Genomic DNA, 27773 nt, shown 5'->3' on the forward strand with positions numbered 1-27773 from the left:
TCAAAAACAAAACAAAAACAAAAAAAATCCTTATCTTTAAATAAAGAAACTAAGCCGGGCCCAGTGGCTCACGCTTGTAATCCCAGCACTTTGGGAGGCCGAGGCGGGCGGATCACGAGGTCAGGAGATCGAGACCATCCTGGCTAACACGGTGAAACCCCGTCTCTACTAAAAATACAAAAAATTAGCCGGGCGTGGCGGCGGGCGCCTGTAGTCCCAGCTACTCGGGAGGCTGAGGCAGGAGAATGGCGTGAACCTGGGAGGCGGAGCTTGCAGTGAGCCGAGATCGTGCCACTGCACCCCAGCCTGGGCGACAGAGCAAGACTCCGTCTCAAAAAGAAAAAAAAAAAAAAAAAAAGACCATCCTGGCCAAAAATTAGCTGGGCGTGGTAGTACACGCCTGTAGTCTCAGCTACTCTGGAGGCTGAGGCAGGAGAATCGCTTGAACCCGGGAGGCAGAGGTTGCAGTGAGCCAAGATCACGCCACTGCACTCCAGCCTGTTGACAGAGCGAGACTCCATCTCAAAAAAATAAATAAAAATAAAGAAACTAAAGTATACATCTAAAACAGGAAGTTAGAAAAGAAACAAACCTTAAAAAGTAGATAGAATACACAAAAAGTGAAAATTGATTAGAAATGAACACGCACCCAAATGCAGGCATTTCCTTACTACCTGTGTACGCTTTCCCCATGCTCAAAACAGGGGCAAGGCTGGGGGTCGCTGCCCTGGCACTGCCCTCTCCTCTCCCTCCTCCTCCTCCCTACCCTTCCTGGGGCTTACCCGGCACCCCCTCAAGGCCTGATCCATCCCCAACCCATCTCAGCTCTCCTGCGCCCCTCCAAGCATGGCCCACCTGCAGCAAGGGCAGAGCGAGGAGCATATGCTGGGGGGAGGGGCAGAGGGGACATAGCGTTGCCCAGTGCGAGGGGGCTAGCAGCCCCCAGAAGGCAACCAGTCCATGCAACGGCTGAATGGATGGACCAGCAGGTGGCAGGTGGGGACAGAGGGCAGACACAGGGCCACTTATACCCCTTCCCTATTCCCCAGAGCAGAGGCGCCCCACCCTAGCTGCACGTGAGAATTACCAGGGAGCTTTAAAAATGCCAGGGTCTCTAAGTCCCTTCCCCATACACTCTGATTGAATCAATTCATGTCTCTCCACGTTGGTCATCTGGTTCCAAAAAGCAAGGTGCACTGGGGAAAGAGGCAGCCCAGGGCATGGAAAAGAGAGGGGGCTCTGGAGCCATCGTTCGGAGTTTAAGCCCTGTCTCTGCCTCTCACTGGCTGTGTGATCTCAGGCTGGCACCTTAACCTCCCTGAGCCTCAAGCTCGCCATCCGTAAGATATGCTTTCCTCCCAGAAGGGGCCAGGGATGGGTGATTGTCCACGTAAACCCTTCTGCTGGTGCAGGGTGCCCAGGATGAGTGTGAGAAGGAGGGCTGTCATGGTTCCCCTACAGCCACCTCTGACTCTCGGCAGGTAGGCTAGGCTCCAGGACCACCTGCCCCCTCTGGGGAGTTCAGATGTGAGCGAGACCCAGGGGGTGGGGGCAGCCTTGGATCCACAGTCCCAGCTTTGGAGGCTATTCGGGTTCCAATTCAGAATCCCTGGCTCCTGGCTCAATGGGCTTTGTCCCAGAGATGTAATTTCTATTTTGATTCCATGTGACATTTAATGAAATGGCTTTCAGACACCACACAGTGACTGAGTTATGAAACCACAGCTTCTGGATCCTCAACACGCCTCACAATGACAGGACCCCTCTTGCTGCTTCGGGAGCTGCCCCAAGTCTCTTGAGGCCTGGGGCCCAGGACCACTGAGGTGGGGTCTTCACTGCGGAGTCCCTGGGGTCTGCCCCAGGCCCACTGCCTGGCACTCGCGTCTCATCCTAGCTGGACTCACAGCAGCCTCTGCCTGGGTTCCCGCCTCAGTCTCCCTCTTGCCAATCCAGTGTTGTTCTAACTGCAGATCAAAAACATTCAGGGAGACAGGAAGCCAATGTAGAAGACTGCAAACAGCATTGTTCAAAGAACAAATGAGCCAGAATAGAAGCAGAGCAGAACACGCCAGAACGAGCTGCACATGGCAAGGGCGACTGCAGCTCCCAAGCCTGGGCTGCGAGTGTGCACACTAGGTCTCTATGTACGGGAATTTGAGAAAGTTTGAATGACGTGGCTGTAACCCACCACCGTGCCACTCCCCAGTTACAACTTTCGGGATGGACTTCAGACCCCTCAGCACAGCACTAAAAACCCCTCCAGACCTGGCCCCTGTCTACCCACCCACCTGGCCCACAGCCAACTCCAACCACACTGAGCCACTGGGTACTGCAAACTCTGCCAGGAGCTCCCATACCTGCCTGGAATGCAAGAGCCTCCCTCCTCTCTCCAGGCCTCCTTCCCTCCCTCCTTCCCCTCCCGCAGCTTCCACTCTGCCACAGACTCCTACCGATCCTTCACCCTTCAAGGGAAAGGCCACCTCCTCTTTGGTGTCTCCCTGATTCCTCAGCAGTCTTGGGGGCTCCCGGCCCGGTGCTCATACTAGATGGTGCACACTTTGCATAACAGGGTCACCCCCACCAGCTGGTGGGGGGTCATTGTTTTCATGCCTCCCCGCTCTTCCCCCAGGGGGCAGCTAGGACTTCCCTAGAGGGGCTGGCTAAGCTCCTTCGTGCTCAGTGTCATACCATTTACTGACGGCAAGTGCAGGCTGACACCGGGGCCTCTCCTAGGTGACCCTCTCCACATGCTGACCCTCCCTGGGTGAAGACGACCTCCTAGATTCTACAGAAGCAAAGATATAAATATCTCTGGAGCCCTTCAGTTCAAAAGGAAGTAGAAGCCCTACAGTTTCTCAACAACTTGGCTATTAAAAATAGGAATTCCACCTACACACAGGAACAGTTTGTTGTGGATCATGGAAGGGCCAGAATCGTGAGGTCACACGTGTTCGGGATCAAGAAAGCTGCTGGACCCAAAAGCTGAGCGCTGTAAGAAGGCAGGCAGCTGTCTGCAGCTGGTGCTACAGGCCCGAGGCCCCAGAAATCTTTAGAACCACAGGGATGCCGAATGGTACTCTGCCAAGGGTTTTATAAAACTCACTTCCCCACCACATCATGTGAACATCTGCACAGCACAGGTTCCAAAGGAAATTGAAAAAGAAATAAATCATGCATTAGCAAGCAGATCTGAGACCTCGTCTCTGACCTTGGAAGAGTGTGAGGAGATGCCTCAGACTCCGTCTCCTGCTGCCACCTCCTCCCACTCCCAGTCCTCAGAACAGAGCCCCAGACCCGGCCCGAGCTGGGGTCCCCTGAGGATTCAGTCTTCCACGTTCATTTCCTGGCCCTCAAGGCCTGAAGCTCCATCCTTCCGCCACCCCTCTGGGTTACAGTAGAGTCCCCAACAGGCGCTGTGCGTGAACAATGACGGCAGAGCAGACATGCATTCTGTCAGCATCCACAGCCACTCCAGAGACAGACTTGGCGGAGACGGGAGAGGAGGAAGAAGGGGAAGAAAGTGGGCAGAGGGGCTGGGTACGGTGGCTCACGCCTGTAATCCCAGCACTTTGGGAGTCCAAGGCAGGCGGATCACAAGGTCAAGAAATCGAGACCATCCTGGCCAACATGGTGAAACCCCATCTCTACTAAAAATACAAAAATTAGCTGGACATGGTGGTGCACGCCTGTAGTCCCAGCTAGTCAAGAGGCTGAGGCAGGAGAATTGCTTGAACCCAGGAGGCGGAGGTTGCAGTGAGCCAAGATCATGCCACTGCACCGCCTGGCGACAAAGCGAGACTCCGTCTCAAAAAAAAAAAAAAAGGAAAAAGTGTGCAGAGGTAGCGAGCCCCACTGATGACCCCCACTCTGGTGGCCAGGGGCTCCAGTCATGATCTCAACCAAGCCCCCCCAGTGCAACTGCACGTTACCCTGTCAGACACAGCAGCTTCCCCTGCAGGTCACTCACTCGCTCATTCATTCAACAACACTGAGAGTGCCCGGCCAGGTGCTGGCTGAGCACACCGGGGAACACGGACCCCATCCCTGCCCTCAGGGCACTCACAGCTAGAACAAGGCATCAGAAAAGTGTATGATTCTATACACTTTGGATAGTATGAAAAAGCGAAGTGGTAAACACTTGGGGCCGTGAGGGCTCTGAGGAGGGCCCTAATCTGGCCTCACTGGGTCTGAGGAGGTTCCTAGGGAAAGTGACCTCTAAGTTGAGACCTGAAGGATCAGGAGCAGGTGGGTGGGGACAAAGTCCAGGCTAAGGGAACAGCCTGTGTGAAGGCAGGAAGCTAGAGGATGTGGTGTTTAAGAAGCTCAGGCTCGGGCCAGGCATGGTGGCTCACACCTGTAATCCCAGCACTTTGGGAGGCCGAGGCGGGCGGATCACGAGGTCAGGAGATCGAGACCATCCTGGCTAACACGGTGAAACCCCGTCTCTACTAAAAATACAAAAAATTAGCCGGGCGAGGTGGTGGGCGCCTGTAGTCCCAGCTACTCGGGAGGCTGAGGCAGGAGAATGGCATGAACCCGGGAGGCAGAGCTTGCAGTGAGTCGAGATCGCACCACTGCACTCCAGCCTGGGTGACAGAGCGAGACTCTGTCTCAAAACAAAACAAAACAAAACAAAACAAAACAAAAGAAGCTCAGACTCAGGAAGGTTCAAGGCAGAGGTGAGCGGGGGGGAGCCCGCGGGCACCTGGGCTCAGGCAGGGCTGAGAGCTGCGGTGAGGGGAGGGGCTCATGCAACACAGCCACATCGTCTGAGGTACTGCCCACACATTCCAGAGGCTATGTGTGCAATGGACTGGGGGAGGGTGAAGGTGGGCCTGTGGGTCTGGCCATGGTTGGGGCCTGAGCCCCGGAGGGATATAGCTATGCTGTACACTGGAGTGGGAGGGGGATCACAGGACCCTGCTGTCTGGGGCATGGGGCGAGGGACATGGGAGGGCGAAGGCTCCCCCGCCTGGCCACACATAGAATGGCAGAGGCTGGCAGTACCTGGATTTCTGACCTGGCAGGGGTGCTTGGGGGCCCTGTTCACTGAGCTAGGGAACGGCAGGTGACAGACCCCACAAGCCACCTCCACGGTGGCCCCTCTTCCCCCACCGTGCGAGTGGCCATCATTTCTCACCTGAAAGCTGCGACTGCCTCCTGCTTCCACTGGCGCACCCCGAGTAACACCTGACACGCAGAGGCAGGGGTTTCCCTCTCAAGACGTAAGGCTGGTCAGACCTTCCCGAGCTTCTCATCCCCTTAGAAATGAAATCCAGACTCTTCACCTGGGTCTACAGACCTGCCATGTACACACCCCAACCCACTGACCCGGCCCCATCTCCCACCCCTCACTCTGCTCTGACCACTCACAGACGTGCCTGCCACAGGGCCTTTGCGCTTGCCCACCCTCCGCCTGCAACATGCTTTCCTCCCCTAACCACGTGGTCGATCCCCACATCCTCTGGCTCCCTCTGTCTCCCCACATGAAAGAGCACAGGGGCATAGCCCGCCCCTTCCTCCCTGCTTTCCTTGTCTTCAGAGCTTGTCACCGTCTGACTTACCGCACACTGGGTGGGTGATTGGTCTCCGTCTCCCTCACTGGCGTGCTGTCTCCTCGAGGGCCTGGACTCCATCTGCTTTGCACTTCACGGTCTCCCAGAACCTGCAGCAGTGCATACAGGAAGGCTCAGTGACTGCATGCTGGAACAACCGCCTCCCAGCCCCGGCCCCAGGGCCATGGCCACTGCCTGGTGCTCTGTTTCCCGTGCTTGGAACAGCACCCCACCCTCACCTTCTCTTTCCTTCCCAAGAACAGGTCGAGGTCTCTTGCCCTCCTTCCTACCTCCCCCCTTCCCAGAGCTAATCACGCCCTCCTCTGTGTGATCTTGGAACCCTTAAGCACATGTACTCTCGACTCCAAGACCAGACACCAGGCCTCCTCCATTCCAGCACAACCACAGATAATAGCCACTGTCCACCACCATGTGCCCAGGCCTCTGCTGGCAGTGAGCGAGGATGCAGAAGCAGAAGATGCATGCCCACGAGGGCTGGCAGTCTCCCTGGAGAGGGCACACTAACATGGGGACAACGTCCTAGCACAGCACGAGACGCGTGTCAGTGAGCGTACCTAGGTAGCACCAACTCCCTGAGGCTCGGAGTGAGACACAGGGGTGGGGGGCAGAGATGGAGGGAAGATGGGATGGGAGGTGCCAGTTATGCCACCCGCAGATTTAACCCGAGCCCCAGAGCACACAACTGGTCAACAGCAGAGCTGGGCCTGGCTGGGTCCATCGGGCTCCAAGCCAGAGGTTTCTGAACTCAGAATGGCCCCCATTGGCTGACCCCTTTGGACAGAAGCAACTGACTCCCACCTCTCCACAAAATCCCAAGCTCCTAAGCAACTTCCAGAGGCTACAGCACAATAGTGAGCAGACACACAACTCACAACATGGGCCCCGCCCATGACAGCAACGTGGGCAAGATGCAGCCCCAGCCTCCAGCTCACAGGAGCGAGGAGCGAGGGCCGCCAGCCGCCACATGCCCGGGGCACCTCCTAACCCTGGTCCAGAGCTCAGGGTCCCTCTCCGTAAAGCCCACCTGAGACCCGGAACAGCCTTCTGCCTGAGTAGCTGCTTCCCCTAGTGGCTGCGAGTGCTCATCAACACTTATTGTAAGAACGTTATAGGAAAATTTAAACAGAAAAATAGAATAGAAAGAAAAACTGCTCTTACTCCCAACCCGCCCCCTAAGGCACCTTTTCATTTCTCCACGTGGGACACCTTCCTCTCTATCCATACGTACACATTTTTATGACAACGTAAGCACAGTATACCCATAATTTTACATTCTGCTATTTTATCATTTTCCTGTAAACAGCTTTCCTTGTGTTTAAATGTGATCTGCATATTTCTCATCTAGAGTGACTGGTTAGCACTCCATTAATAACCGGCTCTCTGAGCGGGCACCCCACTGGCTCAGCCACCACCAATGCCATCCACTACTTTCCCATCAGGTCCACTACGGAGCCCACAGGAACAAGGTCAGGCCTTACTCAGAGCTCATCAAGCATTTTCTGTAAAGACAGAGATAGAAAATACAGACCGCGGCAGCTATTCTAGTCTCTTATCCATGGTGAAGGCAGCCACAGACCATACGTAAATAAACAAGTGTGGCTGCGTCCCAACGAAGCTATTTATGGGCCCTGAAATTTGAATTTCATAGAATCTTCATGCAACACGAAATGTTCTTTTGATTTTCTTTTTCTTTTTTTTTTTAGAGACAGAGTCTCACTCTGTCGCCCAGGCTGGAGTGCAGTGGCGCGATCTCGGCTCACTGCAAGCTCCGCCTCCCGGGTTCACACCACTCTCCTGCCTCAGCCTCCTTAAGTAGCTGGGACTACAGCTGCCGGCCACCACGCCCAGCTAATTTTTGTATTTTTAGTAGAGATGGGGTTTGATGGTCTCGATCTCCTGACCTCTTGATCCGCCCGCCTCAGCCTCCCAAAGTGCTGGGATTACAGCCATAAGACACCACGCCCAGCCATTCTTTTGATTTTTAAAACACATTCCTAGCTCCTGGTATGTATAAAACCAGGCGGTGAACCAGATCCAGCCCATGGGCTATTTCCTGACCCCTGCTCCATTAAGATTGGAGGATCCAGGGGTGGAGGAAGGAAAGTCTTAGAAAGGAGTGAAGGAGGAGGGTGGAAACTGAGGAAGCAAAAGAAGGCCCAACAGACTACTCTCTGTGTTCCGGAAAGTTCTAGGACTTGCTTCCAATCCCCAAGGGTCCTGGGACAGTCCAGCTCTCTGAAACTCCCCGAACAGAGCAAAACCGAAGGCCTGGACCATAGAGATGGCTCAGCACCTCATTTTCGTGATGGAGGGGAAGGGTCACCAAGAGAGATGGGAAAGAGCAGACGCCAAATCCACTAACTGTCCCCTCATCTGCCCCCAGCAAGGTGGTGATTCCAGCCTTTGACACCCCTACTTCTAGTCAGCTTGTCACCAGCTCAGTGGCAAAAGTCCCCTTCCAGACAATGCCCCACAAGTCTCTTTTTAATGCCAAGTGGCCTAAAATGCCAGGAAAGATCCTTCTGAAATGTAAATCAAACTTCTCTCTGCAAGGCAGACCCATCCTCTGCTGCCCCTGGCATTCTAAATGATCTCTTAGAAATAAGAGCCAGTGCCTTTGCCAATAATAACTTCTACTTTAGAAGTGCCAGATCAAACCAGAGAAAGTAGCTCAGTGGCTGCCCAGGGCTGAGGCGGCAGACGGGAGACAGGGAGTGACTAAGGGATATGAGCTCTTTTTGGGGTGGGCAAGATGTTCAACTGTGGGGATGACTGCCCATACCTGTGAATATACTAGACCACTGAAGCGTATGCTTTATTTTTTTTGAGTCAAAGTCTCGCTGTGTCACCCAGGCTGGAGTGCAATGGCGCAATCTCTACTCACTACAACCGCCGCCTCCCGGGCTCAAGCAATTCTCCTGCCTCAGTCTCCCAAGTAGCTGGGATTACAGGCGCCCACCACCACGTCCGGCTAATTTTTGTATTCTTAGTAGAGACGGGGTTTCACCATGTTGGCCAGGCTGGTCTCAAACTCCTGACCTCAAATGATCTGCCCGTCTTGGCCTCCCAAAGTGTTGGGATTACAGGTGTGAGCCACCACGCCCGGCCAAGAGCCATACCCTTTAGATGCGCAAACTGAATGGCACGTGAAAAAGTTTCTCATGAAAGCATGCCAGGCACTTCACTCATCTAAATTCTCACAAGCCTGTTGAGCCTGGATTACAAATCCTAGTTCACAATGTGGAAACTGACGCTGAGAGCAGTGATGTGATGTCCCTAACCATTTCATAAGCAGTGAGAACTGGCTCCAAGGGCAGTCAGTTTTTCAAAAGGGAGGTGACAAGCCGGGTGCAGTGGCTCACACTTGTAATCCCAACACTTTGGGAGGCCGATACGGGCAGATCACTTGAGGTCAGGAGTTCGAGACCAGCCCAACCAACATGGTGAAACCTGGTCTCTACCAAAAAATACAAAAATTGGCCGGGCACAGTGGCTAATGCCTGTAATCCCAGCACTTTGGGAGGCCGAGGCAGGCGGATCACCTGAGGTCAGGAGTTCGAGACCAGCCTGACCAACATGCAGAAACCCCGTCTCTACTAAAAATACAAAATTAACTGGGCATGGCGGCACGTGCCCGTAATCCCAGCTACTCAGGAGGCTGAAGCAGGAGAATCGCTTGGACCCGGGAGGCAGAGATTGCGGTGAGCTGAGATTGCACCATTGCACTCCAGCCTGGGCAACAAGGGAGAAACTCTACCTCAAAAAAAAAAAAAAATTAGCCAGGCGTGGTGGCAGGAGCCTGTAATCCCAGCTGCTCAGGAGGCTGAGGGATGAAAATCACTTGAACCCAGGAGGCAGAGGTTGCAGTGAGCCGAGATCACGTCGCTGCACTCCAGCCTGGGCGTCGCAGCGAGACTCCATCTCAAAAACAAAACAGAACAAAACAAAGAGGGAGCCTAAAGTCAGCCCTTTGCTGCAGCAGCCCCTGCACTAACAGGACCTGGAAGTGCCCCTCAGTAACACTGGGACCCACATCAGTCCAGAGGAAGGCCAGAGCAGCTGCAGGACCTGTTCCCAGCCTTCCAAATTCCCTCCCATCTCATCCTGGCACCCCTTCTGGAGGACAGGCTAGACCCCCCCCGAAGTAGAAGAGAGGGAAGACTCAGAGAGGCTCAGGGAAGACCTCACCCAGGCAGCTGCTGCCCCAGGGCTTTCTGGAAACTGAAACCTCCCTGTTTTCCACCTCCAAGGGAAGCTGCTGCTTCCCACTCACCCCATTCCTAAGCATGAGGCTCCATTTGGGCATGTGAGTACCTGTCCCTAGACTTTCCTTTGTGGCCATAAGCTACCTTTCTAGCATGGTACCCAGAGCGTCCCAGGTAGAAGCAAACTGAAAGTGGCCCCCACTCGTGAAGTGCAGACAGTAAGAGAGCCCCTGGTCCTATCTGGACAGGATCCCCACAGCCACGGTGACAAGGGGCAAAGCAGAGGTCACCCTTCCCCGCTACCACAGTGCAGTGACCAGGGAGGAAGGGCAGGACGAGGCTAGGCATGACCAAACCCTTCCACATAACTCACTGGCCAGCTGGTGGTTTCAGGAGCCATTCCTTGGGCAGACCAGCATGGGACTGGCAGGTGCCTGCTCTCCCATCAAGAGGGGCACATGCAGTGGGAGGACGAATGTAGACAGGTTCAAGTTCTGGTCACCCACTGGTTTTTGTGCAGGCCAGTCCTCTGTGAGGCACATGGCCTCCCTGAGCCTCCCGGCCATATCTGTAAAACAGGGGCAATCATCTCTGCCCCACGGTAGCTGTGCAGATCAAGTGAATTCTGTTGGGGTGGAACTGACTGCACGTGGCAGGAAAATCAACCTTCTCCTATCAGGAATGTATTGACCTACTTCTGTGAAATATGTGGGATGTGGACTTCAGGATTCGCTGGACTCAGAAAATGAATGTCATAAGGCTTCAGCCTCTCTGTAGATCAGCTCTCCTTTCCTCAGTCCGGGCCTCACTCTTGGACAGGTCTACCCTCATGGGTTCAACAGCCCCAACCTTTGGCCCCCCTTCTACACCCCCCACCCCCAAAGCCTTAAAGTGTGGCTCATGGGGTCCTGGTTGTATGGAGACTAGACTCCCAGGGGCTATGGCCAGGGCATTTGTCTTTAAGAGTGGGTCTGTTGCCCAGGCTAGAGTGCAGTGGTGCAAGCACGGCTCACTGCAGCCTCAACCTCCTGGGTTCCAGTGATCCTCTTGCCTCAGCCTCTTGAGTAGCCGGGACTGCAGATGCATGCCGCCACACACGGCTAATTCTTAAACATTTTTCTATAGAGATAGGGTCCCCTTATGTTGCCTAAGCTGGTCTTGAAATCCTGGCCTCAAGCCAGGGATTCCCCCCTTGGCTTCCCAGTGTTGACATTACAGGCACTAGCCACCACACCTAGCCACCTGCACCTCTGATAAAGGGCAACAGGGGGTCAAGCAGTGGCCTCTAGGTGAGAGCGTGCCTTTTCAAGGCCACATCCACACCCAACAGATTCCATCTTGCCAAAGCTTGGAAGGACAGCAGCCTACAGAGTGGAGGCCCACCCACACCCAGGAAGGCTCAGACTGCCCCAGACTAGGAGGCCCCAGCATCTCCATCGCAGCACATGCTGCAAACCTGTCTTTTCACCTGGTATCACCTGGGCCTCAACCTCTCTGCCCTTTATTGAGATTCCAGTGTGGCCACGTTGCATAATCCAAACCATTCATTTGTGAGCAGTCATTTGACCACACCCTACCCCATCCAGGCTTGCCCCAGCCCCGCACTTTGGTGGTGCTGCCCGGACACAGGAAGATGGAACATCTCACATCTGGTAGGAATGTGAACTCTCAAGCAATTGCCTGTAGAGCCATGGAGATTCTCTGCAATTGGCATAAAAGCAAACCCAGGGACCTTGTGTAGGGCCAGAGGAAAATGAATAAAAAAAAAACCACATGACTAAAGAGAATATGGCAGCACCAAGACAACACCCCGCTTCATCACTGAGCCTGAGCCCAAGACTCATCAGTCCCTGGGGAGGCAGGGATGAGGTCACACCCAAACACTGCAGAGACCATGTTGCTTGGTGCAGTTATTACCATCGTGTTTTCCCAGAGGAACAATCATTCTTTAGGCCAATAACTTCTATCTCTAATGGGCTTTTTGCTTTAAAGTCTTTTTCCTATAGTAATTGCTTACACTCTTAAGTGTTTAGTTTGGCAATCGTTTATAGCTAGAATTTGAGCCTTAAGAGTTTTAACTCTTAGTTTATTTACATCTATTGTGCTGCTTTTATTTCTACCATCTTATTTTGTGCTTTCCATTGACTTGTTCTCTGCTGCACCCCTGACCCTTCCCACCTTCTACTAAACCCGTCAAGCTTTAACTCCCCTGCAACACATCCCACACCCGCACACAGGCCCCTCCCATCCCCTACCAGGGCCCCCACTTTGGAAGTTGAAGTTAAATCTTCTGGTGCTATGCTCCAGTGGTCACCCTTAAACTTTAAACCATGTATCTCCAAAGCCTAGTAGTACAAAGACCTTAGTATTCTTTATCCCTCTGCAATATCCATTATTGTAGTTCCATTTGTTGTTTGAGTTCGGTCTCACTGTTGCTCAGGCTGGACTCAAGTGATCCTCCCGCCTCAGCCTCGTGAGTAGCTGGGATCACAGGCATGTACCATGATGCCCAGCTTCCTTTTGATTCTATTGATTCATTGTGGACCAACCAATTTCTCTGCTCATCACCATCCTCTTTTGGCTCAATTCGTTAGGAATTATTTTCGCTTGGGGATGTGAATGGTAAAATCTTGGCATGAAAATGTATCTTCTTTCTGAATAATTTCGTCCAATGATTCCCTCAGCATTGAAGATATGATTTCATAGTCTTTTGGCTTCTGTTGAAACATTCGTTTAATGATTGTTTTTTCTGTTCATATTCTGCAGCTTCACTCAAATGAGCCTAGGAATGAATGTGTCTTTGCTTCTCATGTGTGATTCCTTGTAGACTTCCTGATCTCAAGGATGAGTCCATTCTGGAAAGTCACCAGTCATTACCTCCTCAAACACTGCCTGTCCACTCTCTCCATGCTTTCTTTCACCTTCTTTAGAATAATTCCCTTAGATACATCCCTTCCAACTCACAAGTCCACTCTTCAGCTATGTCTAATCTTACTGTGTTGAAATAGCTCTAAGAGCCTGAACTCTGGTAGTTATGCTGTATCCCATTCTGATTCCAAAAATCTATTTCTTCACCATACCATGCTTTTTCCCCCTTTTATCTGTTGTGTTATCTGAGTTTCTAATTTAGGACTGTGAACCCCACGTGTGGGAATCCTGTGCGACCAGGCTAGGGATCAATACTGGGGATTCATTTATCTTCGAGTAGTTCCTAGACCACAAATTTATGTGAAGGTTTTTATTTTTAAGAATCCAGAAGGATTAAAACTCTTATCTTCCTCACTGTGCCAATGGGGTTTTTGTCTAGTTCCTGTATCACTGGGGCCCCTAGCTTTATGCCAGGGTTTTGGTCCCAGCTCCTCCTCTGGTTTAGATTAACCTCTCCCTCCAAATCCAACTGCATGTCAGCGCCTGCCCGTTTAATTTCTCTAAGGGACTAACAACCACTCGGAGAGCTGCTACAAGCTCCGGGGCCTCCATGGTCCTTTCTTTGTTCCCAAAAGAGATAATTCTCCTTTCCCAAGAGGTGATCACCTATTTAACTTTTTTTTTTTTTTTTTTTAAAGATGGAGTTTCACTCTTGTCACCCAGGCTGGAGTGCAATCTCAACTCACTCCAACCTCAGCCTCCCAGGTTCAAGTGATTCTCCTGCCTCAGCCTCCGGAGTAGATGGCACATGCCACCACACCCAGCTAATTTTTGTATTTTTAGTAGAGATGGGGTCTCACCATGTTGGCCAGGCTGGTCTCAAACTCCTGACCTCAGGTGATCCGCCCACCTCAGCCTCCCAAAGTGCTGGGATTACAAGCGTGAGCCACCATGCCCGGCCCACCTATTTAACTTTTTGCTGTGCTATTTATCACGGGCAAGTGTTTGAAACAGGAGTTCGGTTCCTTAGTCCACCTCCTTGCTGGAGCCACTCCAGTCTCTAGAGCCAAGGCTAAGGTGAACATGACTACTGAACCTTAAGCAGCAATGGCTTCAGCTATTCTCATCATTAAAAAAAAAAAAAAAAAAATCCTGATGTGACATATTCCCTCCAGGGAATGGCAGGGAGACACCACTGATGTGTTCCCTTCTGTGTCCAGACAGACACCAGGAGGGTAGCCCCTCTGCACTCAGGGACTGCTGAAAGATGTCAGGCCACACAGTCCAACTGCAGCCACTCACGGATGAGAGGCTGGGCCTGTGTCTTGCTAAGAAGAGTTAAACCATTATCAGTATCTCCAGACCAACATTGGCAGGGCCACTGATCCTCAAAATATAGCCAGTTAGCTCCCTGGCCAGGTGACAGTTAAGAACACCCATCTGGTTCCTCCTTTGCATGACAAAGTCCTCAGGTCAGAGGCCACGGCAGTACCAGGTGAAGGGAGGTTTTTGTAGGTCTGCTTTTAGCAGCCAGGCCTGGCCACTGCAGCTGGGCAGGGCCCCGAATGTGCACATACAATGAAGTGTAACTCTTACGCTGCATGTCTAGAACACACCAGAAAACACATCTGGAACATGCTGAAGCTCAGCAGGGCTGCCTTTTCCCCAAGTGAGATCCAGACTTTAGTAGCTTTTAAAAGCCCCCAGGTGATTATAATTCACACCCAGGACTGAAGTCCACTGGTTTGAACTTTATGTCAGGAGTCTATCCCACCCGATCTCAAATGTCTGAGATCTCCCATTAAGATTACAGGGTCCCTGGTTTACCCCCAGACTGATTCAGTAGGTCTAGGGGTGAGGCTGGGGAGGATGTATCTAATGAGTACCCAGGGCAATTGTCTCAGCAGCCTGACCACTCAACTTTGCAGGCCCTCCTCGGGCAGCATGGGAGACACGTTCTATAGAGCATGGCAGCTGGCATGGGGCCGGGGGGAGCAGAAAAGACTGCAGGCCACCCACAGGGAGGCTGTCCTAGTAGTTGGTCATCTTCTTGAAGCCTGGCTGCCCTGAACTTCTGCAATAGGCCTGGCGCCAACCTGACATTACAAATCAAATGACCTTCACTGAACGCTTTTAGGTGTAAAGGGAAAGCTCTCTACTAGATTCCTCTGGGGCACAGATCACACTTTTACCCAAGATACCATCCGCCCCAAAATACTTCAGTTCCAATTAGTTTATTTCCCCATGTACCAGTCACTTAAATACCTGATCCTTGCAGGCCTTATGCTTAGAAATATAGAGACAGATAAAAATCTGTGCCCTCAGACAACTTTCTCTTACAGAGCAGCAAGGGAAGGAATCTTCATGAGAACACAGGAGTCGGAAGCAGCACAACCTCAAACACTAGTCCCAGTCCCCTCCACCAAGGAAACATCGTCTCCCCCATCAGGCCTCTCCCAATCACTCCCACCCACCTTTGAATTCTCTGCTGCCCCCACCACTGCCCAACACTTCAGATCTACTCATCTATCAGTTTTCCTCTCTAGGAGTAAACCCAAGCTCTGGAGGGAGGGGCCTCCCCTCTGGCTCAGCACCCCATCCTCCTGAATTAAAATACAGGTAGAAAATGGCACCTGACAAGAGAGCTGCTGTTTGTTTAATGAACTGAATGGCAGTGGCATGAGGTACAAGGAACGATTGGTTCGTCTGGGGATGGGTGTCATGAATTCTAAAAGGCTTTATCAAAGTGGGTGGGATTCCGAGTCAGGAAAGGGCCTTTACAGACACAGGGACCAATCCAAACCTGTGCTGGAGTTCACACAGGTCAGATGAGGGATAGCAAAGCAAAACTCCAGCTGGGGAGACCTCTAGCCCCACCTGTTTTGCAAACGGGAAAAGAGCCCCAGGAGTGGCTCCCCTACAGTTGAGAAGTTAACTCAGCCCCGGCTTCACATACTTCACTGCAGTACGGCAGTTAATATTTTTGGGCACCACCTTTCGGGTGTACCTGTCTCCTATACACCTTGTGCCAGAATAGGCACAAGGCAAATCTCTTGCCCAGAACCAGTGGAAAGCAAATGAATTTGTTAGCCTTTACAAAAAATACTTTTTTTTTTTTTTAGAGTCTCACTCTGTTGCCCAGGCTGGAGTGTAGTGGTGCAATCTCAGCTCACTGCAACCTCTGCCTTCCAGGTTCAAGTGATTCTCCTGCCTCAGCCTCCCGAGTAGCTGGGATTACAGGCGTGCACCACCATGCCTGGCTAATTTTTGTATTTTTAGTAGAGACAGGGTTTCACCATGTTGGCCAGGCTGATCTCCAACTCCTGACCTCAGGTGATCTGCCTACCTTGGTCTCCCAAAGTGCTGGGATTATAGCCATGCCTGGCCAAAAAATATTTTTCTTCCTGAATTAAAATGCAAATTTTACCAATCAAGAAACTGACATAAGAACAGTTTTATTTTAATCACTTAACACTTGTGCATTATTCAATTTTGAGACTGAAATACTTGTTTCCCTTTCAACTGATTAGGAAATGGTCTGAGTTGGCAGAAGTTAATCCTCACGTTATTCAGCTAATGAGAGACAGAATCCTAAAACCTGATTCCAGCTTCCGCCTGTACCTCACGATGCAAGACAAAGCCTTTCATTTTAATGTTGTACAAGTATAAGGACCATATAATCTGGATTAACTTTAAGGTAACAATAACTTAAAAGATAGGAAAATGTATCATATTACAGAGATTTAAAAATTGTCTATACAATAAATGATGAAGAAAACTAACAATAGAACAGGACAATGTTCAAATGGTGAATACAATTAACAAATGGGGCCAAAAGGATCAACATTTATCTCTCATCGTCTTTCATGCAGTCTCAGCTTTCTTCTCCCAAACATAAAGGCAGATTAATTCAAAATAGCCCTATTAAGAATATTTGTTTATCACGCCTGTAATCCAGCACTTTGGGAGGCCGAGGTGGGTGGATCACCTGAGGTCAGGAGTTCAAGACCAGCCTGACCAATATGGTGAAACTCCATCTCTACTAAAAATACAAAAATTAGCCAGGTGTGGTGGCACATACCTGCAGTTCCAGCTACTAGGGAGGCTGAGACAGAATTGCTTGAACTCAGGAGGTGGAGGTTGCAGTGAGCCGAAATCGCACCACTGCACTCCAGCCTGGGCAACAGAGCGAGACTCCGTCTCAAAAAAAAAAAAAAAAAATTATGTTTCCTTCTGAAATTAATATTTGAATGGAAACTGTATTAATAGCTCATGGTTTCCTACTGAAGTTTAAGATTCCCCTAGATAATGCTCAGATTTAGACAATGCTAGAATAAGACATTGGGTGATTAAAGTATGAACTACAGGTAAAATCTAAAAGAACATAGATAATAAAAAATTTCTGATTTAAAAGACATAGTAAATATAAATGAATTAACTCACACAACCTACTTACACACAAACAAAACTAGAATAAACAACTTGTAAGAACCACCTCTAGTTGATTTCACCACTTAACAGGGGCAAGATCCTAGGTGGGTCATTTTGCTTAAGGATGACTTGAAATTTTACAATACTACCTTAGCTCCCACATATGAAAACTCTTCAAGAATTTTTTCTTTTCAACTAGAAGTTGAGGAAAATACAGTGAGAAATAAAATGAAACGGCTTCTCACACATACGAAGGCCCAGATCACCCCTAAATTTCTAGTGATTTAACTTAAGAAGCTCCTTGCGCTGAGAGATTCATTTATCCCACAACACTACTCAGAGGGGGCAGAGAATCCCAGGACACTACCCAAGTCACAGGATAAAAACACAACCTGTCTCCTATCTGGCACCAACTGACTAATATCTAGCTACACACAGGACTGACTTTAAAGTTGGTTAACGAATATTTTAATTCATTAAAATAAAACTTACAAATCGCATGCTTAGTCTACACAAGTTTAACTTACTTTAGTCACTTAGTGAATTATGAATTGGCTCCCATTAGTGGTCAGGAGAATGCTTTGTATTTGGTGTAGAAACCAAATAAATCAAGCTATTATCGCCTTGTGAGTACAAACAATGTTTATTTGTTTGTAAAGTGCCAGTTTTATATTTAAGTAAACATTAAAATCTGCATTGAAGCAGTGAGGCTGCATCTTTCAACTGCCTGTGCTGGTTAAAGGACTGTTTACTCCTGCTGTGCCAAGCTCACTAAAGGGTCACCCCTCACTTTAAAGCCAAGACTGCCATTGTCACTGCTATGGTAAGTCACAGCCAGCCAGGCCTTCTGGCAAAAGGTGATACTACCAGCACTATAAATAGACAGGACTGGTTGTGAGGTAGCTACACAGTTTTAAAGATGCTGGTTAATGAACATTATGGACAATTCATGGTGTGGCTAGTTGGTAACACTTCAGCTGATTTTTCTTATGAGATGGAAAAAAAAATCAGCCAAATAAGGGCATATCTTCAGTTCATTTAGAAGTCAGCATCCAAGGTAAAAGAATTCTCTGTTGGACTTGACATCACTCCCATCCTCTGATACTCGCCTACTCTCTTCTCAAAGAAGTTAGTCTTTCCTTCCAGTGAAATATTCTCCATAAAGTCAAATGGGTTCTCTACTCTGAAAACCTGAAAAGGTTCACATCAAGATATAAATACAGAGCACCAGTTTCAAAACAAGCAGAAGGCTATGTAAACAATACTTTACCTTGCCAAAACCCAGTTCCAGCATAAGTCTGTCTGCCACAAACTCAATGTATTGCTTCATTAGAATGCAATTCATCCCAATGAGCTTCACAGGCAAGGCCTCAGTGAGGAACTCCTAGGAACCAAAATACGGCTTCTGAATACAACTAAAGCACAGGCATTTTCTAGCAAGCTTGAGTGACCCATTTCATCACCCACTTACCTGTTCTATCCGAACAGCATTGATAATTATTTCTCTTACTCTCTCCTCCGACGGTTTGTGTACCAGGTGTTTGAACATCAGGCAAGCAAAATCACAGTGTAAACCCTAGAAAAAAAAGTTCAAGATCACTAAAGCCAGAAGACTTCTGTCATTAGCATGGAATATGGAATTACTTTATCCTTTTCTGCATTCTCCTTATCCAACATGCTCAGCCATACTGAGAGCACTTGAACTCTCAAAGGGAAGATGACTTCAACTACTGACTTCTTTGCTGATGTCACTGAGGCAAGCTCAGTCCCATTCAAGGCCCTCAAAGCTGCCACCTAGATGAAGACAGGCAAGGTCTATTTCTTGCTCTGCTGTGTGGTGGCAGAGGAGTCAGAGCTTCCCTCAAAGTGTTCTTTCTACAGCCATGAGTGCTAATTTTGCCACTACTCCCAGCAGGAAAGGCAAAACTCAGTAATAAGGCTAGTTTTTAGATGCTCAGGAAATTTGTATGCAATTTCAAGTAAATCAAGTTTGCAAGTTAGTGCATTAAACACTAAGCTTCACAGCTTATCTCCCAATCCAGTAAGGAAGGTCTCCCTACAAGGTAACCATGTTTGATTTGCCCACTAGGCTCCAAGTAAGATGGAGTTCATGCTCCTGGCTTTTCAAATGTGACTTAATCAAAGACATACACTAGACCAAAATGTATACTCATTTCATTGAGATGCTTATTAATGTTGAAGTAGAGGGGCAATTTCTAGATCAAACAGGAGAAACATAATGGCTACTATGAACATTTTTTTTTCGGGGGGGACGGAGTCTCGTTCTGTCACCCAGGCTGGAGTGCAGTGGTGAGATCTTGGCTCACTGCAACCTCCACCTCCCAGGTTCAGGCGATTCTCCTACCTCAGCCTCTCAAGTAGCTGGGACAATAGGCACGTGCCACCACGCCCGGCTAATTTTTTGTATTTTTAGTAGAGACAGGTTTCCCTGTGTTAGCCAGGATGGTCTCAATCTCCTGAGCTCGTGATCCACCCGCCTCATCCTACCAAAGTCCTGGGATTACAGGCGTGAGCCACTGCGTCTGGCTCTACTACGAACATTTTTACGGAAAAGGGGATCACATATTAATACCAGGCAAAAATAATAAAACATGCCTTAAAATCCCAATCCCATCAATAACTTGTAGTTTTGGCTGGGCATGGTGGCTCATGCCTATAATCCCAGCATTCTGGGAGGCCAAGGCGGGCGGATCACCTGAGGTCAGGAGTTCAACCCCAACCTGGCAAACACGGTGAAACCCCGTTTCTACAAAAATATGAAAATTAGCCGGGCACGGTGGCGGGTGCCTACGATCCCAGCTACTTGGGAGGCTGAGGCAGGAGAATCACTTGAACCTGGGAGGCAGAGGTTGCAGTGAGCCAAGATCACGCTATTGCACTCCAGCCTGGAGTAACAGAGCAAGATTCTGTCCCCTCAAAAAACAAAGAACTTGTAGTTTTATGCATTCAAAGCCTATAGGGCAATACATATGTACTAATGTATTATAATATATTGAGAATGCAAGTAAAACAGTTTCAGTAAATGAAAGTATTTCCTTCTTTTGTCAAGTATGTGTATGGTTGAACTCACACTAAATGTGGATATATGCCACCTAGTATCTCAGGTCCCCGTCAGTGAACACAAGAGCATGCCCGAGGTGTTTGGGGTTTAGGTCACCCTATTATTTGATTTAGACTCACCTCATCTCTGCTAATAAGTTCATTGGAAAATGTGAGGCCAGGCATCAGTCCTCGTTTCTTGAGCCAGAATATCGATGCAAAAGAACCAGAAAAGAAGATGCCTTCCACTGCAGCAAAGGCTACAACACGTTCACCTATTTAAGAGTTGACACCAAAATGATTCTAGTGAGTTGGTATTCAAGGGCCAAAAATCCAGTAACATTACTTGGAAAATGAAGCTCAGGTTTAAGTAGGGGCAAGGGTCTCCTTACCATAGGTAGCCTCTTTGTCCCCAATCCAGCGCAAGGCCCAGTCTGCCTTCTTCTTGACACAAGGCATCGTTTCAATGGCATTGAAGAGAAATTCCCTAGTAGGCACATACAGCATCAGCAATTGAAGCATTACAGTAAAAGACCCCTGATTACCAACTGCTAGGTAAGAGCTCTGGGACAAAGGCCAAATTCAAGTATTTGCCAGTCCTCTTCCTAAAGAACTCACACCGAAATGTTTTATTTTTACTGGTCAGTTTCTTCCCTCCAGTGTTCTTTTAAAAATCTCAACATTTGATTTACATTAATACAAGTTTGGGTATTCTATAGTTCATATTGAGCTTCAAGGTCTACAAACTGTAAAACATAGTCCAGTACAGCAGGGACATTTGTTGCCTTTAAAATTATTTCAAGTCCAAATCATTGTTCAATTTGAAGAATCAGAACTTAAATTTGAAGAACCATAAAATCCTAACTGCTGTGCTATTATTAGACTATCATTGGGTGCATTATTTGGCCCCAGTTGCCACATCTATATCATAAAATAATTAAACCAATAAACTAAGATTGCTTCCTACTAGAAGTCTGTGCTACACTGTCGATCCCAGGTCAGGAAGGCAAATCCATGGGTACTATAGTTAACTGGGTCTCCCTTACCACCCTCCTCTGCCTCCCTTTATTCTGGTGCCCACCTTGAGAGGCTACTGATTTCCCAGCCTGTTCCTACCCAGATGACCTTGTGTTCTGAAGCCAAGGTCACCAGACATTGGGCAGCTTTCATTTTTTTGAGATGAGGGTCTCACTGTTGCCCAGGCTAGAGTGCAGCCTAATGATCACAGCTCATGGAAAACCAAACTCCTGGGCCATCCTTCTGCCTCAGCCTGCCAAGTAGCTGGGACTACTAGCTCACACTACCACTCACACTACCACGCCCAGCTGCCTTTCATTCCTTCCATCTCACTGTCCTCTTTGAGACCTGGGTCTGCCTCTCCCCTTGTTTTTGAGGCTTCCCCAGCAGACCTTCCTGTTCCCCTTCTGGGCATTTGCCCCTGATCATACCCCTAATCTTTGCCTTCTTTTCTCAATTTCCACCTATAAACATGTTTAAATCTCTTTACCCCCAATGAGTTTCCTCAGTCCTTTCAAGTTACCACTTTTGCTCTTCATGTACTTCAAAGTCTACAATAGCTATTTTAGGTTGCAGCTTCACCACTTCCACTCCATACAAGGTTGCAGTCCCTAAAGCTGACCTGTTTTTCTTTTGTTTTGTTTTTTGAGATGAGTCTCGCTCTGTCACCCAGGCTGGAGTGCAGTGGCATGATCTTGGCTCACTGCAAGCTCCGCCTCCCGGGTTCACGCCATTCTCCTGCCTCAGCCTCCCGAGCAGCTGGGACTACAGGCGCCCACCACCACGCCCGGCTAATTTTTTGTATTTTTAGTAGAGATGGGATTTCACCGTGTTAGCCAGGATGGTCTCGATCTCCTGACCTCGTGATCCGCCTGCCTCAGCCTCCCAAAGTGCTGGGATTACAGGCGTGAACCACCACACCCACCCTAAAGCTGACCTTTGTATCTAGACTACTCCAACAGCCCATTTCTAATCCCCCCACCTCCAATCTCCAAAACAAAAACAGACCTTAAGCTACCTTTATTCAGCCAAACTGCTGCATGCCTAAATCAATCTCAGGGTTCACTGCTGCCTCTGCCTTATGTAACTCCTACTAAGTCTTATTTGCCTGTACCATACTGCAGACTCCTTAGGAGGCAAGTCCTCCCCGTCCTTCATCCCACTGCAGCCGCATTCTGGCTTCTCAACGAATTTACCATATGAGCAAAGATGGTCAGACATAGGTTTCAGTTTGTCTTACCCAACATCTAGGAATTTTTTCAAGAGAAGGCTTTAGATTGGTAGACATCCAACTCTAAAAGTGGAGTACCTTCACAACTCTAAGTGAATGATAAAGTGAATTTAGGCCCCTTGCTAAGAGCAGACATGACCACGGGTGCTGGGAATGCCTATGACTCTCTGCTTAGTCATTCTGGAGTCATTTTTATCCCTAGATGAACTAAAATTTTGTAATAAATCAACAATTAGTGAATCCTAAAAATCTTGGCATACCACTTGAATACTCACCTTTCTTTGGGATCTTTTATGTAAGTGTCAATAAGAAGACTATACATTTCAGAATGTATGTTTTCCATGGCAATTTGGAAGCCATAGAAACAGCGGGCTTCTGTAATCTGAACTTCTTGGCTAAATCGCTCCACCTAGTGGCAAAACATCAAAGTTAAGCTTTAGAAAAAACAGCAGCAACTGTCAACGGATACTGGCAGCATCGCACTTTGTACCATTATAAGGTTTATTTCTATATTTATTTCATCCAATTTGTCACAATTCTTTGACATTTTATGTCATATGCTCAACTTACAGGTCAGGAAATAGATACATATAAAATAGGATTTCTATGAGCGCTTGATGATTTCCTAATTAATTTATGTCAAGAAAGATCCATTCGCAATAAGAGATACAACCAAATTATTATTAAACCAACAAAGCCACAAAAAGGAGGGAGCAGAGCCGGGCGTGGTGGCTCACGCCTGTAATCCCAACACTTTGAGAGGCTGAGGTGGGCGGATCACCTGAGGTCAGCAGTTCGAGACCAGCCTGGCCAACATGGTAAAACCCTGTCTCTACTAAAAATACAGAAATTAGCTAGGCATGGTGGCACACGTCTGTAATCCCAGCTACTCATGAGGCTGAGGCTGGGGAATTGCTTGAACCCAGGAGGCGGAGGTTGCAATGAGCCAAGATCGTGCCACTGCACTCCAGCCTGGGCCAGAGTGAGACTCTGTCTCAAAAAAAAAAAGAGGGAACAGATGTGGTGGCCACAAGGAGACATCACATTGCTACCACTTAATATTGTCTCAGCTTCTCTAGGGTCAGGAAAATACCATAAGAAAGAACTGCAAAGTGTTACAAAACAGGAAATGCCATGTAATATAAAACCCAGCTTACACACACAGATGCATTCAGCACGGAAAAACGTAGAAGATGAGGAGAGCGAACTAGTTCGACCTCAGATCGTCAACGCCAAATGAATGAAAGATGTTTTGGAAACTCACCAAGTTTTCATTTACTATGCCATCGCTTGCTGCAAAGAAAGCCAGAACATGGGATATAAAATATCTCTCCTCGGGCTTCAGGGATTCCCAATGCTGAATGTCCTTGGACAGGTCCACCTGAGGTTCGGAAGTCACAATTTTAGCATAAAAGGAAGACAGTAAAGCCTGCAGGACTCACACTGAGCACTCAAACTTTAAGTGTGCTGGCACCACTTACTATGCCCCACAGTTAGCCCCCCTTGCCAACAGGAACCTCCAAGTGCATTTATGTCTGAGGCGTCACGGTCACCCCTGCAGGGGTCTTCTGGGGTCCTCCGATTACCTCCTCGGCGGTCCAGAAGGAAGCCTCCGCCTTCTTATACATCTGCCAGATATCATGGTACTCGATGGGGAAGATGACAAAGCGGCGGGGGTTTTCTCTCAGCAGCGGCTCATCCTCCACGCCGGGGGCAGCTGCTTTAGTTTTCTGTTGGGGGAGAAAATAAAACATTTAAGTACGGGCCGAACCATATGAAACTAACGTTTTTCTGGACCAAGTCCTTTCCGTTGGCGGCAATTTCATGGGGCCCGATGTGAAAACGTGGCTGTCCCGTCGCACTCCGTGGGTCGCAGCAGAGGAGCGCACGCCCGAACCGGGAAATGGGCCGAGGAGGGGCGCGGGAGGCCGCCCTGGGGAGGGGCTGCCTAGGCGGGAAAGGAGCCGGCGCGGGAGTGTGAACAGCTGAGGAAACAATGCGGCTTTGGCGCCAAGACGCCCAAGGCCGCCCCTGGCCCCTCTGCCCCACGCCCGCCACTCACCGGCTCCGCGGGCTCCTGGAAGATCCTCCTCGCGGTCTTGCTGGCCAGGACGCGGGACCCGCTCAGGGCCGGCGGCTGCGGGGAGACGCGTGTGAGGGGCGGCTTCGCTTTCCCTGCCTCCCTCCCCGGCCCGCAGTGCCCTCCCCGCGCGCTCACCGTGTTCTCCTTGTCGACCAAGCTGAGCCCCTTCAGCGGCGAGAGCTGCAGCTGCTGCGGGTCCGTGATGGGCGCGAGCGGGACGCGGACGGAGAGCATAGTGACGGCGCAGCGAAGCAGAGCGAAAGACCAGGACAGGACGGCTGGGACGGGGTGCACGGGCGACCCCTCACTCCAGCAGCCTTTAAATCTCCCGCGCCGCGCGCTCCCGGCCCTTCCCATTGGCTGTGCCATGCCCCGGCCCTTCCCATTGGCTGTGCCATGCCCCGGCCCTTCCCATTGGCTGCGCCTTGTCCCTACCCAGGCTGGCCGCGGGGCCGCGCGCGATTTTCAAGCGCAGCGCGGGAGCCTCCGCCGGCGCCTTCCGGAGACCCCCGGGGACACCCCCGTGGACGTCCCCCGAGACCTCCCAGTTCCCCCACCCCGCCCCGTCCGCTGGCTGGGTCGGGGGCGCCGCCGCCCGGGCCCCCACAGGTCCCATGGGACCAGGGCCGCAGCCCCTGAGGGTCTCGAGGGCCTTGGCGCGCGCGGGCCCCAGTTCGCCCGGGAACCGTTTAGGATTGCGTGAGGCGCAGCGATTGGAGCCCGCGGGCTCGAGAGGATCCCCGGGCCGCGGCCCCGCCTCCCGAAAGCACCTCCTCCCGGCCGGGCCGCCGCCAGGCAGGGGGCTTAGCCAACGAGGTTGGTGCAAAGGCCTGGAAAACGCTCCTGGGTGTGGGGGAGGCGTTGCTGCGACCCTTTCGATCCGTGTCCCTGCGGTGGGGGTGCAAGGGCCCCGAGGCCTGACATTTTGGCGGAGTGGTCGGCGAGGACCCTACAGCCTAAAAGTTAGGGCCGCTGAGCCACGCGGCTCGTTTTGCTGTGACTGGGACAAGCGACCGGGCTTCTTACAGATTCGGTGTCCCCGTGAGTAAAATGGGACTCCTAACCGCGTGGGGTGTTAATGCGGTGAGGAGAGCGTTCGTTGAGATGACTCATGTAAAATGTGCAGTCCTTTGTAAACCTTCAAACTACAGGACACGGAGAGAAGGCTCTTGGTGCAGTTTTCCACAGAAATCCTGTCTCCTGTCAGACCCCTGTCCCCTATTCTCACCCTTGCCTTAAGAATTGCAAACTGTGGCTGGGAGCGGTGGCTCATGCCTGTAATCCCAGCACTTTGGGAGGCCGAGGCAGGAGGATTGTTTGAGGCCAGGAGCTGGAGACCAGCCTGGGCAACACAGTAAGACCCAGCCCCTGCCATTAAAAAGAGAAGAAAAAAAGTTGTTTTAATTGCAAACTGAGCAAAAATTCCTGGGAGAAAGTTCACAGAATGATTTTAGAACTAGGAATTAATGTACTACTCATTGGGCATCAAATATGCTGAAGAAGAGTTAGAAAACTCCACTGGAGTAGAGACTGGAACTTAGCAACAGCTTTCATTTAATTTTCTATGTGGCTTTGATTTGCCAGGCCCTGCAACGGGCAAAATGCCAAAAATAAAGGAAGAGAAAGCAACTTTAAGATCCAAGAAAAAAGTCATTAACATGAGAAAGCTTCAACAGCTGCACTCAGGGCTGTTATTGAGAGACTCGGGACTTTTTTTTCACAAAGCCTTTTCTAGATAAGATACTTTAAAGAGGGTGGGGTGGGACAGGTACCCTCCCCACCTAGGTCTGTTTCTCTCATTTCTTAAAAGTACTACAGACTTGTAATCAAAGGATTCTCGTGTTGCAAGAATAAGTGACCATCACATTCCTTACACAAAGCCACAACTAAAACTTTGGTGTAGCATGATTTGTTTAAAGCAACTCGCCATTCATTGCCGTTTTCACCCCAAACACACTAAAGCATCCATCTCCAGGAAATTGGTATTTTTATTGATTACTTTATGGCTGATAAAGCTATTATCTAACAAAATTATAATTTATTGGTGTCATCTCATACTCAGATTTCAATTTCCCATAATCAACGTCTAAAACCCTCGTTTTGGTTGCCTTAGGGCGCCACGTGCTTTTTTGCTCCTGTTAAACTCACTGTAACTGAAGTAGCCAGAGGTGGCTTCATTGATAGTTTAGTTCCTGGCCACGTAATTAACATAGCCATTGTAGAAGACGCGGAAAGATGCGTACGTGTTAGAGGCCGGGTGAAGTAGCCATCCTCCCTTCCCGCGCTGAACTTGAGTCATCTCGGCGTGGCCCTCCTCCCCCCAGGTCCGGCAAAATTGCCCCGCTGCGGGGGAGGTGGCGGCGCCCAGGGCCACGCGGCAATGCGGGCGGTTCCGCCTCTGGGGGGTCGGGCGGTGTAGCCTCTCCCGGAAGGGCGCCTACCGCAGGCTGCTGCTAGCGCTAGGATTCACTCCTTTTTCCCTCGGTGCTCGTTTTTTTGGTTTTATTTAAGTAAACAGACGAGGGTCTCGCTTGTTTGCCCAGGCTGGTCTCAAACTCCTGGCCTCAAGCGATCCTCCCTCCGCCTCCGTAAGCGCCAGGATTCCTGGCGGGAGCCACTTGAGCGCGCGTTTTGACATCTGCATCTAGTCCATCATTGGTCTGCACTGGAGGCCCCGCCCCGCCCCCCGGAAGGCTCCTCTGCATTCCCAGACTCAGGTGCCCCGCCCCGTTTCCGCTGCGCGCTCTCCGGCTCACACGCCCCAGCCTGGGCATGTTTGCAGGTGCCTGGCCAAGGTTAGCCCGTCTTCCAAAAGGCTGTTCCTACCTGTCCACCATTAGGGTGGAGAAACCGCGGCCCGGGGGGCTCAGCACTCACTGTGTACCAGACGCCCTGCCGAAGGTGGTCATAATAATAATTAAGGCTGCAGCACCCACAGCCTCTGGGCGCCTGGATCATGTGAGGCTGTTTTTTTTGAGTTTTTTGTTTTTTGTTTTGAGACGGTCTCGCTCTGTTGTTGCCCAGGCTGGTGGCTCCATTATAGCTCACTGTAGCCTCAACTTTCCCAGCTCAAGCGATCCTCCCACCTCAGCCTCCCGAGTAGCTGGCACTCCAGGCAGGCACCACTACGCCAGGCTAATTTTTTAATTTTTTGTAGAGATGGGTTCTCGGTATGTTACCCGGGCTGGTCTTGAACCCCTGGGCTCAAGCCATCCACCCGCCTTGGCCTCCCAATGCTCGGATTACAGGCATGAGCCACCGCCCCACCTCTATATATAGATGAGCTCTCACGATATTGCCCT

General features: G+C 50.2%; 2 protein-coding genes across 8 annotated transcripts in view; both read right to left on the reverse strand.

The window, feature by feature from the left end:
• The window catches only part of LOC134733609 (putative uncharacterized protein C2orf48), an 82971-nt gene extending 77177 nt beyond the window's left edge, over positions 1-5794 (reverse strand). For all 7 annotated transcript variants that reach the window (XR_010117260.1, XM_063623993.1, XM_063623991.1 and 4 more), the window contains exons 1-2: positions 5565-5794; positions 5141-5261 (exon numbers count right to left, since the gene is read on the reverse strand). Coding sequence is in view for 6 of the 7 variants with exons in the window: in XM_063623993.1 (XP_063480063.1) it covers positions 5141-5261; positions 5565-5636 (193 nt within the window). In the remaining variant the exon portion in view is untranslated. The remainder of the gene's footprint in view (positions 1-5140; positions 5262-5564) is intronic.
• Positions 5795-16088: 10294 nt separating this feature from the next.
• Positions 16089-27530, reverse strand: RRM2 (ribonucleotide reductase regulatory subunit M2). The gene is made up of 10 exons (XM_055254348.2): positions 24607-27530; positions 24451-24525; positions 23975-24118; positions 23653-23769; positions 22664-22797; positions 20533-20627; positions 20282-20415; positions 18552-18656; positions 18351-18464; positions 16089-18271 (listed from the first exon to the last, which is right to left on the reverse strand). The coding sequence occupies exons 1-10, from the start codon at positions 24838-24840 to the stop codon at positions 18119-18121; spliced, it is 1305 nt and encodes a 434-aa protein (XP_055110323.1). The 5' UTR covers positions 24841-27530; the 3' UTR covers positions 16089-18118.
• Between the last annotated feature and the right edge of the window lie 243 nt (positions 27531-27773).

This window comes from Symphalangus syndactylus, chromosome 18, assembly GCF_028878055.3.
Source record: "Symphalangus syndactylus isolate Jambi chromosome 18, NHGRI_mSymSyn1-v2.1_pri, whole genome shotgun sequence".
Classification (NCBI taxonomy): Eukaryota; Metazoa; Chordata; class Mammalia; order Primates; family Hylobatidae; genus Symphalangus; species Symphalangus syndactylus.

What these genes read in the sequence shown, in the direction of transcription:
- RRM2 (XM_055254348.2), bottom strand. Translation starts at nt 24,840, where the DNA reads ATGGCACAGCCAATGGGAAGGGCCGGGAGCGCGCGGCGCGGGAGATTT. An exon ending in ATAAAAGATCCCAAAGAAAG is followed by an intron (nt 20,628 to 22,663) that starts GTGAGTATTCAA and finishes TGTGCCTACTAG; the next exon opens with GGAATTTCTCTTCAATGCCA. An exon ending in GGACAAAGAGGCTACCTATG is followed by an intron (nt 20,416 to 20,532) that starts GTAAGGAGACCC and finishes ACTCTTAAATAG; the next exon opens with GTGAACGTGTTGTAGCCTTT.